This window comes from Poecilia formosa, unplaced genomic scaffold, assembly GCF_000485575.1.
Source record: "Poecilia formosa unplaced genomic scaffold, Poecilia_formosa-5.1.2 Scaffold70, whole genome shotgun sequence".
Classification (NCBI taxonomy): domain Eukaryota; kingdom Metazoa; phylum Chordata; class Actinopteri; order Cyprinodontiformes; family Poeciliidae; genus Poecilia; species Poecilia formosa.
In genome coordinates this window covers 972,437-986,505 of record NW_006800009.1, presented here as the reverse complement: position 1 = coordinate 986,505, position 14,069 = coordinate 972,437, and the positions used below count along the sequence as shown (strand labels likewise).

At 37.9% G+C, this 14,069-nt stretch overlaps 2 protein-coding genes across 2 annotated transcripts in view; one reads left to right on the top strand and one right to left on the bottom strand.

Moving 5' to 3' along the window:
* Window positions 1-1,820, bottom strand: part of lamp1b (lysosomal associated membrane protein 1b) — a 5,912-nt gene extending 4,092 nt beyond the window's left edge. Inside the window, exons 1-2 of the mRNA XM_007555430.2 lie at window positions 1,664-1,820; window positions 1,456-1,525 (exon numbers count right to left, since the gene is read on the bottom strand). Of these exons, the coding sequence (XP_007555492.1) occupies window positions 1,456-1,516 (61 nt within the window). The 5' untranslated portion in view covers window positions 1,517-1,525; window positions 1,664-1,820. The remainder of the gene's footprint in view (window positions 1-1,455; window positions 1,526-1,663) is intronic.
* Window positions 1,821-1,932: 112 nt separating this feature from the next.
* Window positions 1,933-13,840, top strand: LOC103140329 (T-cell surface glycoprotein CD3 zeta chain-like). The gene is made up of 8 exons (XM_007555431.1): window positions 1,933-2,046; window positions 4,454-4,599; window positions 8,412-8,506; window positions 9,452-9,484; window positions 9,623-9,646; window positions 9,734-9,793; window positions 9,872-9,901; window positions 10,147-13,840. Exons 2-8 carry the CDS (start codon window positions 4,536-4,538, stop codon window positions 10,222-10,224), a joined length of 384 nt encoding a protein of 127 aa, XP_007555493.1. The 5' UTR covers window positions 1,933-2,046; window positions 4,454-4,535; the 3' UTR covers window positions 10,225-13,840.
* The last annotated feature ends 229 nt before the right edge of the window (window positions 13,841-14,069 follow it).

Sequence of the window (14,069 nt, the reverse complement as noted above, 5' to 3'; positions counted from 1 at the left end):
AAAACACGCGCTGGATTGAAATGCCTTAATTACAGCCTCCTTGTGTAGATCAGTTCTCCAGTGCCTTGCTAATAACCTAATTATTCTATTAAGGTGTGGTGCAGCAGAGGCACATCTAAAAGTTGCAGGGCAGTGGGCCTCCAGGACTGGAGTTTGGCACCTGTGACCCAAACCCTGCAGCAGGGACTAGAGTTGACCAGAAAAATCCAACAAAGGCCCGAGAGACTCTCCGTCCTCCAGTTCATCATCCACTGCATGTACGTTTCTCAGCCATTAGCTCTGTGAGAATCACCTTGTTAGGAATAAAATACTACTTTGTCAACCTGTTTTCTGTAGTATTTTTCACAGATTGGAATACAGAGAACGTTACCACCAGTCAAAGACCATCTAAAAATCATTTCATTTAGATGTGGGGGGGGAAAAAGTGAAAGTAGTTCTTTGAGTTTATGGGGCTTTAATGACAGAATGACTCAGGTAGTAGATTGAAAATGTTAAAATCTAATCAAATTGTGGCTCAAAGAATTGAAATTGAATTGTGAGGTTTTTAACAATACACAGCCTTACCCATATCTGTTAGCCATCGGCAAAAAAAAAGCTAATTAAATCACTACTGGGGTTTGCAGTTTAGAGAATTTCAAACAATAAGGCATTTTTTTCTTTAAATTCATGCACCAGGGCTTATTGCTGAAATTTAAGATCAGACAAAACGGTTTTGATTCGCCTGAAGATGGTCTGATATCTGAATCACTTGTATGCCAAATATACTGATTTAATACATGAGCAAATGCCAAATTAGGTCATGCAGACAAGATTGTTTGAGAAATGTTAATGGATCCTAATTTTATGATTTAAGAACACAAGCTCAATGTCTTTCTTACCACAAGGCAAAAATATTAGCTGCAATTTTATTGTTAAAATGTATTGTACAATAACAAACCTGACCTCATTATAGTCAAATAAAAGCGTTGTAACTATTTTAACCACTAAAGACACAGATCAGTTGTTGCATGTTTTATGGAAATATCTAAGATTAAATTTAAGGATTTCACATGTAGTAATGTAATGTTTTAGACTCTTAAAGCGCAACATACCTTTTTTTAGAACAAAACAGATTAAGATATGATTAGAATGCCATTTCTTCATAATTTAAACTTTTAGAAAACCCATCTCCACTTTTTAAGGCTGACCTGAAACAAAACAAGCAACTGGAGAAGAAGCGGGCGAGGATGAAAATGAAAGCTTCAGAAATTCACGTGACTCCATAAAACACATTAAATATGTAAAGAAAAAACATACGTCAAAACTTTGCTTTTTATTTCAACTGTATCATTTTAGTAACCGTTTGCATGCTTGCTTGGTTTTAACATTTCATCATTTAGGTTGAATATCTGCCAGCTTTCGAGCTGATAACGTCGTTTTCCAGTAAAGTCGCTGTAACATAAAGCAATTACTCACCTAAAATGAGCGGTAACATCACTCCCATCCAACGCCAAGGCTGTCCGCCAGCAGAGATCATATTGTTTTCCTCCGGGATAAAAAAAAAAAAAAATCACAACACCACAACAGTTAGTTGGCTACAGTTAGCTGGGCCGTGCTAGCTAGGCTAACGTTGGCGTCGCAAAAGAGAGAAAAACAAAAAGACAGACGAAAGTAGAAGACTTACAAAGCAATGTTACCGAGAAGAAAAACCTAATACAGTCGGTGTTTGCTGGTCTCAGATTTCTTGTGTCTGTATGAAGAGGTTTAGAGGTCAATAAGCTCGCATTTGACACTTTATCACCACTGCTAGCTCTGGCATCAGGGTCATGTGACTCTCGCTTAAGAAACACCGAGAAAGTCACGTGACATCCGAACCAGCAAACACTAGTATTTATTCAGTGCAACAATGATTGAGGTCATCTGGCTGGACACAGGTGCGAGCGAGGCTCTGATTACGAAACAGTCGAGCTGGAGAAAACACATATCTACAAATACAATAGAATATAATAGAAATATTTTTATTGTCCTAAAGTGAGGAAATTCAGGTGCACCAGCAGCAAGTTAAAGGTAAATAGAAGCATGCCTATTCAGACTAAGGTAAAATTTAAAAAAGATGAAGAAACTGTTCAGTAAGTGCAAATTTACAAAATAGGACAAGTAAAGCTGCACAGATATTGAAAATAACACACTCCGTTTAAGGGAAACGTGCAAGTGAGTGGGATGATTTTAAAATGACAAGTTGTGCATGAATATCTGCATTGAAACAACAAAATGCTTATGTGTATTTTATGCACTTAATAGTGCTTAAAAAGGCACTATTAAGAAAAAATGGGGGAGGGGGAAACAAATGCAAAAACAGAAGATATTTAAACATTTATGGAGTTTGTTGGGAGCAGAGATGTTATCGATCCCAGAATTGCATGGAGAACGGATCTGGGATAATAATCCTGTATCTGCCGTGGATGCAGTGGTCTGTCACTGAAGGAGCTCTGCAGTTCTGCAACAGCTTCAAATGATAGGAAACATTGTCCAACAGTGATGTTACTTTAGTCAAAAAGAAAGTTATGCAGATAATTATTGATGCAGAAGCACTCATAAAAACAAAACTCCATGAAACTGGCTATTAGTTATGAAACCATTTTATCAATTATAGAAGCAAAAACAGAAAACATGCTCAAAATGATACGCTCTCTGGGCGATTTACTAGAGATAGTTGTTCAATTTGCTGTCAATACAAATAAGAAATCAGTATTCTTAGCAGTACATATTTACATTTCTGAATCTAGACGTGGTGAGGAGACTTCCTGAAGTTTAATGAGATTTAGAGTCAGGGAGAAACGGGATCTGATTGATTTCTAACATGGCACAGCTGTTTTAGGTTGATTGTCTGAACTGTGTACATTTCAGAAACTGCTACTGGGATCTTCACAAACAATAACTGTCTATCCAGTTTATCGAGCTTGCCTGGGAAAAAAAAGACATCCGACTGTTGCATGATGTCGGAGGAGAAAAGATTGACTAATTTCACATGATGGAAAGGAAACAGTTGCGCAAATACTTGTTAAAAACCAAGATGTGTGCAGAATTTCACTGATAACTTGACACGTCAAACCTTGAAAGAGCAGCAGAAACCACACCTGGTGCTGTTCATGACACCTAAGAACAGGAAACTGAGGCTACACAGGTTCTGCCCTGTATTTTATCCTTTAAAGGTTCCTGTGTTGTGCTTGTGTCTTCTTACAAATATTTGGGGGTTGTAACTGATGAAAACTTACATTTTAAAGCTCATATCAAGAATATATATATATATATATAAAAAGGAAGATTAAAATTGGGTTTCTTTTATACTTATGTTTAGCTTGTAACACAAGGAATCAACTTGTTCCCACCTTCCTGTCTCTCTTAGACATCGCGAACGCCTTTGCACATTCTCATCAGCAATTAGACTCAGCTTAATACCGGGCACTAAGGTTAACGGCCAGATTTTCCTTAGTTAAATTGCCAACTTTTTCCACACGCAGCGTTTTCCATAGGTATACATTTATTTACAAATCAATTTTTGGCTTGTTACCCTCGTATTTATCCCCAAACACACCAGGATTTGTTACAATATTTATAATATCTGCCTGCAGCCAGTTTAGATGTTTTCCTCAAATCGGCGTGATTGTGCAACTTCAGAAATGCACAAGGCTTTGGAAGAATGCTGAACTGTTTCTCTTTCCTCAACACAAACCCACTAACATTTACCATTTCTCCTGACCTTTAGAGTTACAGATGTCTGAATAGCGTAGAGCAGTCAGATGTGCCTGTCTCCATCTATTCGTGCTTGATAAATGCACTGACTACGTAGCTTTTATTTGTTTTTATTTGCTCCAAGTTTTTATTTGGATTTTCTTTTGTCATTTTCAAAAAGAAAAATAACAATATTGCAATGCCGTTTTTTATCTTACAGTGAAGGAAAATAAATGTTGTTTTCTTTCATTCGTTTTATTTTCATTTGCAAAATAAATAAATTAGACTTTTTTTCAGTTTATTCCTTTTAAACAGTTATATTTTTAGGTTTTCCTGTTGCCAAAAAGAGGCCTCAGTCAAAGTTTTGTGAATGTTGAATATCCTCAAAGGTGGTGAAGACGTTCCAATAGAAAGAACCCGTTAATGTGCAAGATTTGAAGACAAAAACTTGAGCAGGCAATTTTATTCCTCTCTTGCAACCAAGTTAATTAGCTTTAACTCCACTGGTTATTATTTGCATCCAGAATTAGCTTAATAATAAGCCTACACATGCATTTTAGAGGAATAACCTGAGCGTAGACCCTCAAGGTGGCAACGTTTAGTCTGTAAATGCAGATTCTGATCAGATGAAATGAACAGAGCAGGCGAGACCACCGGTGGGTGTTCAGGGTTGCAACACAACTTTGTAGTTTACTGTCTCAGTCCACTAGTGGGTTGTCATTCAGCCTCTTCCTCTACGCAGAGGGATCAGACGATACCGTGAGGCGACTCGCAGCTGCTTGACGAAAAGAGTAAAACAATTATTTTTACTGGCAGACAGAGTCATGGATTCATGGATGACAGGCGTGTTTGTGCTCTTTGCACTGTTCATGCCTGTTTGCTGTGAAGGTAAGTGAAACAAAAAGAAAGTTTGTGTCAAACTAGCTTTTCTGAGCTTGTGACAAAATGTTCTTCAGATTTCGGTATTTGTGATTAAGATTTATGTCACGTAAACTATGAAAATTGAGCTCCGAGTTAATTTAAAGAAGTTTGTACACCTTGTCCGAACTTTCAGCATGACCCTTACGATCGACATCGGATCAACAAAACACAACACTCTGAAACATTTAGATCAGTTATTATGACGTATGTCTTTATTGTCACACTGATGCTTTTTATCTTGAGTGCAAGTTTATTTTGTTTTTGTTGGTTTAAGGATCATTTCCATGTTCAGTTTTGTATTTTACAAAAAGCTGCCAAAACTTGGGACACAGTAAGACAGAAGATAAAGAAATATGAGTGAGCACTTATCTGAAAATCCAAAATTTGACTTGTTGCAGAAATTCAAAAGTATATTTCCTTTTGAAAAGCATATATATATATATATATATATATATATATATATATATAAGTACATTTTCTATTGCAAAGGGATAAAATTGCCATATTGGTAATTTTATCCCTGTGTTTTGCATGAAAGTCTTAAAAGATGCAAGTCAAAGAAGATTGTATGTTGTGGTATTTTTTGTTTTGCTTTGTTTCGTTGGTTCACATTTGTTTTTAGAAGGGGATATAATTTAGATTTCTCACAGACTTTCTATTTTAAGTTCTAGATAAAAAAAAAGAAGAGAAAAACAATCAAAGAGATGCTCTAAGTCCTGATATTTATTTTGGTCTACTTTACTGTGATCACTGTTATATTTTAAAAGACTATATTAAATTAAATTCAGACAGTTAAAAGTGATCATGCGATCAGCTACATATTGAAGTTATTAGCTCGCGACAATCACTAAGATCCGGAATGTGAGGAGTCTGATCAATATTTTTATAATTAATGGCACATTGCTGTTATTTGAATGGAAAGATGGAAAAGCCGCCATTCTTTTTTCTAGATGGTAACACTATGGTCTAAATGAGTCTGATGTTATTAATGCGATTCATGAAAGATTTTATTATCATCACAGTGGTGAAAGGTAATATTTTAGACTCTTTTTACACACGTTTTCATAAAAACAAATCCTCAGATAAGTTGGATTTTTATTTCTCTGTGGATTTAAAATATATTGTTAATAGTTTTCTTTTGGTTGGACTGCAAGGTCATCTGTGATAGACGTGTCTGTATCAGATCCATTTTTAATGCGTTTGGAACTTCATCAAACTATCCAAAAACAGACAAAACACTTAACAGGTGTGAACCTTTCCACCAAAATTACTCCAAAAGTCCATCAACAACTCACCAAAGAAGAACATACAAAGCACTGCAGGCCTCACTCACCTCTGTTAACGTCAGTGACAGAGAGTTACACGACTGACCCTGTACTGGAAACAAAACAGTCAAACAGTGGGGTGGTGGTGGTGTGATGGACTTGAGCTCCTTTCATGCTTCAGGATCTGGATGTTTTGGCGAAACTACGATTTGTGCTGTCAAGCAGAAAACCCTGAGGGACGATGTCCGGCCACCACAGTTTGTGACCGTTTGCTAAAGCACATCAGCAGCTCCCCTTCTACATAAATAAACATTTTAGAGTGACCTAGTCAAAGTATAGACATTAATTCAAATGAAATGATGTGGCGTCAAGCTGAAAAACTCTCCAACATGACTGGAATAGAAAAATCAGTGACGTAAAAGATTCAATGCCAGGCATCACTTCAGGGCAATAGTTGCTACCAAAGGTTGACCAACCAAATATATTATCTTTGAGTAAATTATATAATTATCTCAAAACTGCATTTTGTATTTAGTCAAGTTGTCCTTGTCTGATATTTAAATTTGTTTGACAACTTGATACATACTTTGTGACAAAAAAAATAAAAGCCATAGAACCGTGTAAGGGGCCAAGCACTTTTTTACAACCCTGCGTGTTTTGGGTCTGAAGAGTAATTCGGAGTGGATTGGCATATTTTTTCTTCAAATTAGAGTAGGAAGCACTTAAAGAACAGGAAGTCATCTTTCAAAAAGACTTAAACTTCTTTCTCTGTGCAAAGGATATGGGAATGTTTCTTGGTGCTAAGTACCGGAGAGAACCGTCAAAACGTTGCCATATTTCCTTTGTGTGAAACTTATTTTCAAGCTACACAAACAGCGTAACACAAAATTACTTTTAATTATTTTGTTATGCTGTTTTGTCTTTAAGTTACTTTTGTGTTCAAATCAAGAGGAAAACTAAACTAGGTTTAAGATTAAATCACATGTCTAAATGATGCTGCCATGATTGTTGGTCCTGAGCTAAGCTAACTAGCAAAGTGAAAAGGGTGTCCGAAATTTTACACTATATTTCTCAGAGTGAAACTTTGAAGAACAGTTTCTAATGTATTGCTGATTATTTCAGGCTGCCAAAAAAATAAAACATTTTTACAACACAGTATCAGTGCGCACATTTCCAGAGGACAAAACACGATAAGGTCCGAACGTTAGCATCGCTGCTATTAAGTTTAGCTTTCCAAACGTGTTCATCGAAGCAGAAATGACACAGTTGTTGCTTTTAGAAGCATAAAAATAACGTCTGAATGGAAGAACTGTTGCGCTCTGAAGCAGCTTCAGATGATTGAGAGAAAGACGTTAAAGCCTCTGAATCTGCCGTGGCTGTCCTCTTTCTCACTATAAGGCTGCTGTTCCGACCGCACACCAAGATAAAAGAGCCTCACAGAAACCTCACAGCAGCCCATCGCACTGACAGGAAGACATTTAAGGTTTTCAGCTGCAGATATGTAGTTTTCTTATTTCCTGTTCTGAAGGGGTCTCTCTCAGTTTTCTCATCCGTCTCGCTGTAATGCCCTTTTTTTTTGTTTCCATCCAGTTCACACACACAAACGGGTCCATTTATAGTTTCTTCCTGTGTTTCTGTTCCTAAAAAAGCACAGTGTCATTTAAATGGCTGCATGTAATGATTCTTTTATTTGTAATCAGATTTTGCATGAAGAATCAGAGATCTAAAAATAAGATAATGCAGTTAGTATAGATTTTGCTTCAGGAAAAAAAAAAAAGAGCTCAAACCCTTGCTTGGGTGCTATTGTAGAAAAAAAGAAGTGCTTCCTGTGAACACAAACTTTTAAAATGTACAATTCAGAACTTGACTACCGGATTTTTGCTTTAGAAATTGAAAACTGAGCCTAAATCATGAACTGAAACAGAAACGGCACGATTGAACTGAACGGCAAACAGCAACAAATTTCAAGTAGGTCATTCTGGGATCGGAAAGGTGTTTGACACATCAACAGAACTTCCTCTGCAAGAGAGAAGATCACTGCAGAAGCACGCGCAAGCAACGTCCTGCAGCTAAAAAAAACCACACACCAGCAAATGAGTGAAGAGCACAATAACTGTGATGGACAAAAATAGCAGCATGGGCATTTAGCATAAAGTTCAGATAATTAGACGGAAAATAGAGCTTCAGAGCTCAGTAGTGGTTTTCTGCAGATATCAGCGTTGCGTGCTGCGTGAAACACGTCATAGTGTGTTAGGGGCTGGAAGCCAAATTTGAAACTTGGTCATAGATCAAAAAGTCCCCTTCCTGCAACAAACTGCAAGCATTTTCTTATCATGTTGTACCATCAGCGAGACCGCTTATCTCTTCCAAATTCACTCTGCAACAAGGCACCCAACCCCAAACAGATCGTCCACTGCACAAATATCACAATTTGAAACTTCATGATACAGTTGCGCACAGTCTGAAACAGTTGTATAGCATCCTGTTTCTGTTTTCTGTTTGTTTGTTCTGCAGAAACCTTTTTCACTGATCCGGTCATCTGCTACTTTCTGGACGCGTTTCTGATGGTTTACTGTATTGCTGCAACGGCGCTGTTCTTCAGAGAAAAAGTGAGTTTCAGCAAAGGTGGACCAAATTTCAGAGCAGTCTCACACAGATAAGCATCGGTCGATGGAAACTTGATTATGAAACTGAAATATAGTTAATTATGACTATTTGATGGTTAAAAGTGTAAAAAAAAATATTTCTCAGAGTGCAGGAGAAAAAACAGAGGTGAGTGTCTAAAGTAACTGATAGGAAAATGATCAAATATTTTTAAATGAGATTTCACATTTTCATTTCATTTCATCTTCTGATAGAGGCAGACTATAGTTAAATTAACTGCAAGGCAAAAATCCAATAAACTTTGTGAATCAATTATACCTGACAATTCCACGTCCATACACGTTTTAGACATATTGAATTAAATAGATATTTGTCCTTCGTATTGAAATATTAACATCTAATTTGTAGAATACACAAGAAGAATATAACAAAACTGTCATCGTAGCGAAAGTGGATGGAAGGAAACTTGTGGTGAAAAATCAGCATATTTTTGTTCTGCCAGAAATATTGTTGTGTAAACATAAAACCCAGTGAATATAAGCAAAACAAACAACGTCATGCAGAGCAAAGAACAGAGCTGACGTGTCCTTTGGAGAGGTTTGAGGTCAGTTCACCAAACACCATGCTGAGCTTTGAACATCTCACCACTCAATTCGTCATCAAAAAATGTGAAGAAGGCACAAATGCAAACCTACCAAGTCGTCAGCATCCGCCTAAACCGGCAGACCAAACATGAAGTTTGGCAGCAGCACAGATAACTCTGGAGGAGCTGCAGAGATCCACAGTCCTGGAAGAACTTGTTGCTGAGCTTTACCTTCTGGTCGTACAGCGGGCAACAGAAAATGTTTATGCTGTTTTCCTGTTGTACTTTGATGGAAATTCTTCATTTGTTTGTAAAGGTGGTTGAAATGTTAGATTTAATACTTTCCGTTTGCTTCATCCTGGTTCAGTTCTCCAAAATGCCACGAGTTCAACCGGACCTTGTGAGTATCCAAGCTTCAAATCATGTCTCTAATGTCTTTTTATACAAATAGAGCCGGTGATGGTTATTCAACTTTTCATATAAACTATGTACTTTGCATTTGATCTTAATTGTTTTATTCTTCTCTTTCACAATGAAGGAAGAAAAAGGGGGCATTTACCAGGTAAGGTCAGCATTCTCACAGTTTAAATAGTCAGATTTTTGGTAATTGTGTTCTCATCTATGTACCGATTATTTCATTTTGTTCTAGGAACTCGAGAGGCCAAAGGACACTGATGCTTACGAAGTGCTTGACCCCAAAAAAGCAAAGGTGTGCAAAAAACTTGAACGAACAAATTCCCACTTGTTCACCTTCTTCATTTTTCACGATGGTGTTTTGTCCTCTTAGGGAAAAACTGGCAGGAAGAAGAGACCTAAGGTAAACCAGTCAAATATGTTGAAGCATTTCAGACTCTGTGAATCGTCAGAAAATTTGGGGAAGATCAAAAGACGTGACAAATTCATTTTAGGCCATAGCTCAAATGTCTTTGGCTTATTTGTGAGTCTGTTCAGTACAAGTTTAAACCATCAGAACAGTGAAATCAAGTTTGTAACACTCAATGATCTTTTAAATTACGTAGACTCGTAGCATATGTTCACGCAGTTCGTCTCTCTTCTCTGCAGCAGAGCCAGGGCAAGCCGAAGGATAAGGATCCATATGAGGCTGTCCCCACCGGCCCTCGGCCCGCTGCGGCTCCGTAGCGACGCACTTTCAGAAACAGAGAAGCTAATTGCAGCTGAGACGAATGGAAAATTATTGCCTGTTTTTTTTCTCTTTTTTTATGTAAAGACTTTTCTTTTTTCTTTGCTTTTTTTTGTATCGATAAGCACCTCATTTTTTTTTGTTTTTTTTTGTGGTTGGTTAGATAAGATGTGGTTGGATTTTTAAGCAGACGTGAGGTTTTGTACCACTGAAAACAGATAGTTACATGCGTTGTGTAAAACAAGACAACCTTTTTCCATCACTGTCTGGCATTAAATCAGACTAAACGTTTCCTGTTTTATGTCAGCTTCTTAAGTTATTTCTGTTTGCCTTCATCAAACCCAGAGGCTTAAACACAGCTACTGGTTTGATTCTCATTGGAGCAAAAATGAAGGCAACTATTGATCTTCACAGTAATAACACTGGTTCAGCTTGTGAAAAAGCAGAACATCTTGTAAAACCCTTGGCTGAAGCTGGTGAATGTCATTACATGGGCTGAAAAAGCCACACAGCAAGAACATTTTAAGAGATTATTTTTGCAAAAGCACTCAGGGGCAAAGAGCTTGACTTTTACAGGCATGTTGAAGTGATTATTTCTACATTTGTAGGATGTTTGAAACTCGTAAACATCTCGAGTGTGAAGTAGGGATGTGGCAACCTTCTCTTGAGTGTTTTGCTCCAGGATAGACTGATAAAATGACTTCAGGAAAGAGTAACAGATACAAAAACCGAAGCAGCATCTCAAGACGTCAGCCAAGAAGTTAAAGCTCGGGCTTAAATTCAGTTTTCTAAATGGTGAACAACACTAACAATCCCGCTAAGTTAGCTACAAAGTAACTTTAAGGACAATAAAATCAATGTTTTGGAGTAACCGTCAAAAAAGCCTGGATCTGACTCCAACAGGAAGCGTGTGAGCGATGCCACCTACAAAGCTGACTCCGTTTTGTTGGGAAGAATGGACCAAAATTCCCATCAATGATTTGACAGAATATTGTTAAAGGGCATCAAAAATATTTGACCCTACAATAGCTGAAATTATAATTTTACCACATACTACAGAAGCACAAGTAAACTTTGGACGTTAAAATAAAAAACTTAGAAAAATAGTCTCCTTCTGACATTTAGCAAATAGATCAAGTTTAATTCTGACTAAAAAAGGGAACCGTTTAGTCTGATCTAATGTTTTAGTTCTTTAGCCTGCTATCATGCTGCAGTAGTAGTAATAGAGATATTTTCTAAACATAGTAAAGCACAGGCCGATGTAAATTTGAACCCAATAGTTAGTATTGCATTCATTGTATACAACAGGATAAAGCACGTGTCAAAACACTTGGAAAACAGTTTTAATGATGTTTACAACAAAAAAAAAAAACTGTACATTTACAGTAAAAGATTATCTTTGTATGTGTATAAAAACAAAAATACAGCAGACAAATGCATCAAAATCTATGTATCCTGATTCACATACTTAAAACTCCTACACAATCTTTCATTTCTAAACCTCCACGACTGGAGGCCTTTACTTTTTTTTTTCTTTTTTTTTTCTTTTTAATTCTTTTTAGTAATAATATCAGAGCAGTGTCCCTCTCTCAGTGTTGTAATTTCAGGTGAAAACCAAAACTCCTTACATTCGAGTCCTGGAAAGTAAATTGATAGACTGCAGAGTAAGAAAAAGGAGGAAAATAAAACAGGAACACATTCCTTTAGATCAGCCCAAGCTCCCAACGTGAATTGTTTTACAGAACGCATTTCTCGAGATACACTGACATAATATGTACATGGTTGTCATCCTTTTTTTTTTCTTTTTTTTTTTTATTTTTTATTTTTTTTTAGGGGGGTTTTTATTGAAAGCCGTGGTTGCCTGGGCCGGAAAACTGATAATCGCACACATGACACACCCAAAAAAAACATACAAAAATACTATATCTTTAACCTACTAAGAGTAAGACAGCTCTGCAATTAGTTCCATGCTGTGACAGAAAAAAAAAAGAAAAAAAAAAGAGGTTACAACAAACAAACGCTTTTCACGCAAGTTTTTTTTTTTTTCTTCTTCTCAGAGATATACCAAAATATACATCTAAGCTTTGGAATTACTGAGGCTAAGGACTAAAAGCCAGAGCTGGGTTTTGTCTCTTAATACACATGCTGCAGGGCGGGAAGGGACACAGAGAGACACACACACAGAGAGAGAAAGAGAGAAAAAGAGATATCTTTGGTATCTGCGTTTGTCAAAAAAGTTTAAATATTTGGATTTTTGCTTTGGGATAGCGCTTGTGAGAGCCGGACGGCCTCGCCTGGAGTAAAGCCTTAGACAAAAGTGTCACCGAAGCCCCGTCGGGTCTGAGCCGGGCGGGGACGGACCGTGATGCATAGTGTCACAGAGTCTGTAGAGAGGAGACGGTGAAGGGAAGGACGTGTGTTTCTGGAGACATGAAGGGGGAAGCGAGGGGAAGAGGAAGAAGTCCTTGAGAAAGAGAGAGAGAGAGAGAGAGAGAGAGAGAGAGACGCGATGGAAGAAAGTAAGGGAGGACGTACAAAGTCCTGAGCAGGTACAGCGTGCACAGGATCCACCCTCAGCGTGTATTAACAAACATCACCCAGCTATCGCCACATTGGTTCGTGCCCGTCACAGAGGCCCGCTCAGCCCCCTCCGATCCCCGCCCACAGGCACTGAAACCGCTGCACCGACGGGACGCACATTCACCACAAGAAATGCAAACAAACACAATAAAACATCCCCTTACAGTCGAAACGCTTTGGGACTCTGGAAGATGAGGGACGTGGAGGGAGTGCAGCCTGGATTAGATGCTGAGCAGTGAGGCGGGGATGGGCGAGACGACGGCGTTGCTCGCGTACAATCAAGTTAGAAGTCTTTGGTTAGCGTTGGTACCACAGGAAACCGAGAGCGGGCCACGACAGGAGGAAACCTGCACATACTTGTACCGTGTCATAAATGACAAACAGAAATATGGAGAAAAAAAAAAACGAAACAAGATTGTCAAACTTAAAAAGAAGTGTATACACACAAAGATGAGGGTAGGAAATCAACTAAAGTGGCAACAAAGGATTGCAGATTTTTCAGTTCTGACAAATGTAAAGACACGTGTGTGCACAAGTCGTGAAGGAAAAAAAAAAAAAAAACAGCAGACATTCACAAGCACTGGTGTGTAATCTGCCTCCACCTTGTGGCAGTACAGGTATGAGCAGGCTTCTCCACCGACTTTTTTTTTTTTTTTTTTTACTTTTAAAAACATTTTTCTTATCTTATAAGTAGATTAAAGCAGGTTTCACTCAGTTTTGAGTTAAGAAATGAGGTATACAACAGTTTGTTTTGCCTTACTGGTGGTCCACCTGTTCTTCCTCCACAGCAAACTGACATAATCGGGCTCAATATAGTCGCCTGTTGAACCACGAGAACGCCTTGAAGTCTCAAGATCACCTACTGACAGTGAAGCACTAAAAGCCAAGAAAACAGCTCATAAGAATATCAAAAGAAACTAAAAAAAAAAATCAGCCACAAACGGTAGGATTTTCCCAAAGCAGGCTCGGCGAACGGCCTGCGTGAAGCCTGTGGCTTAATCAGTAGACGAACTCAGTCAAAAAAAAAAAAAAAAAGTAAGCATTCCTCTATATCAAACTTTTTGATAAAAGAAAGAAAAAAGAAAATCACTCCTTACACCAGCTGGAAGATGAGGGAAAATGCACCGTAAAGGTTTGCAGACAACCCAAACACACTTTCACACACAAAAAGCCACTGGAATTACAAGTAAAGCATTTCCCAACCTGGCCGAAACAAAACACACATCACTAATCCACTCCAAAATGCCCCAGATATCTACCACTT

Coding starts and splice junctions, on each gene's coding strand:
- LOC103140329 (XM_007555431.1), top strand. CDS start 4,536: ATGGATTCATGGATGACAGGCGTGTTTGTGCTCTTTGCACTGTTCATG. Junction 8,507..9,451: donor CGCTGTTCTTCAGAGAAAAA/GTGAGTTTCAGC, acceptor ATCCTGGTTCAG/TTCTCCAAAATGCCACGAGT. Junction 9,485..9,622: donor CACGAGTTCAACCGGACCTT/GTGAGTATCCAA, acceptor TTCACAATGAAG/GAAGAAAAAGGGGGCATTTA.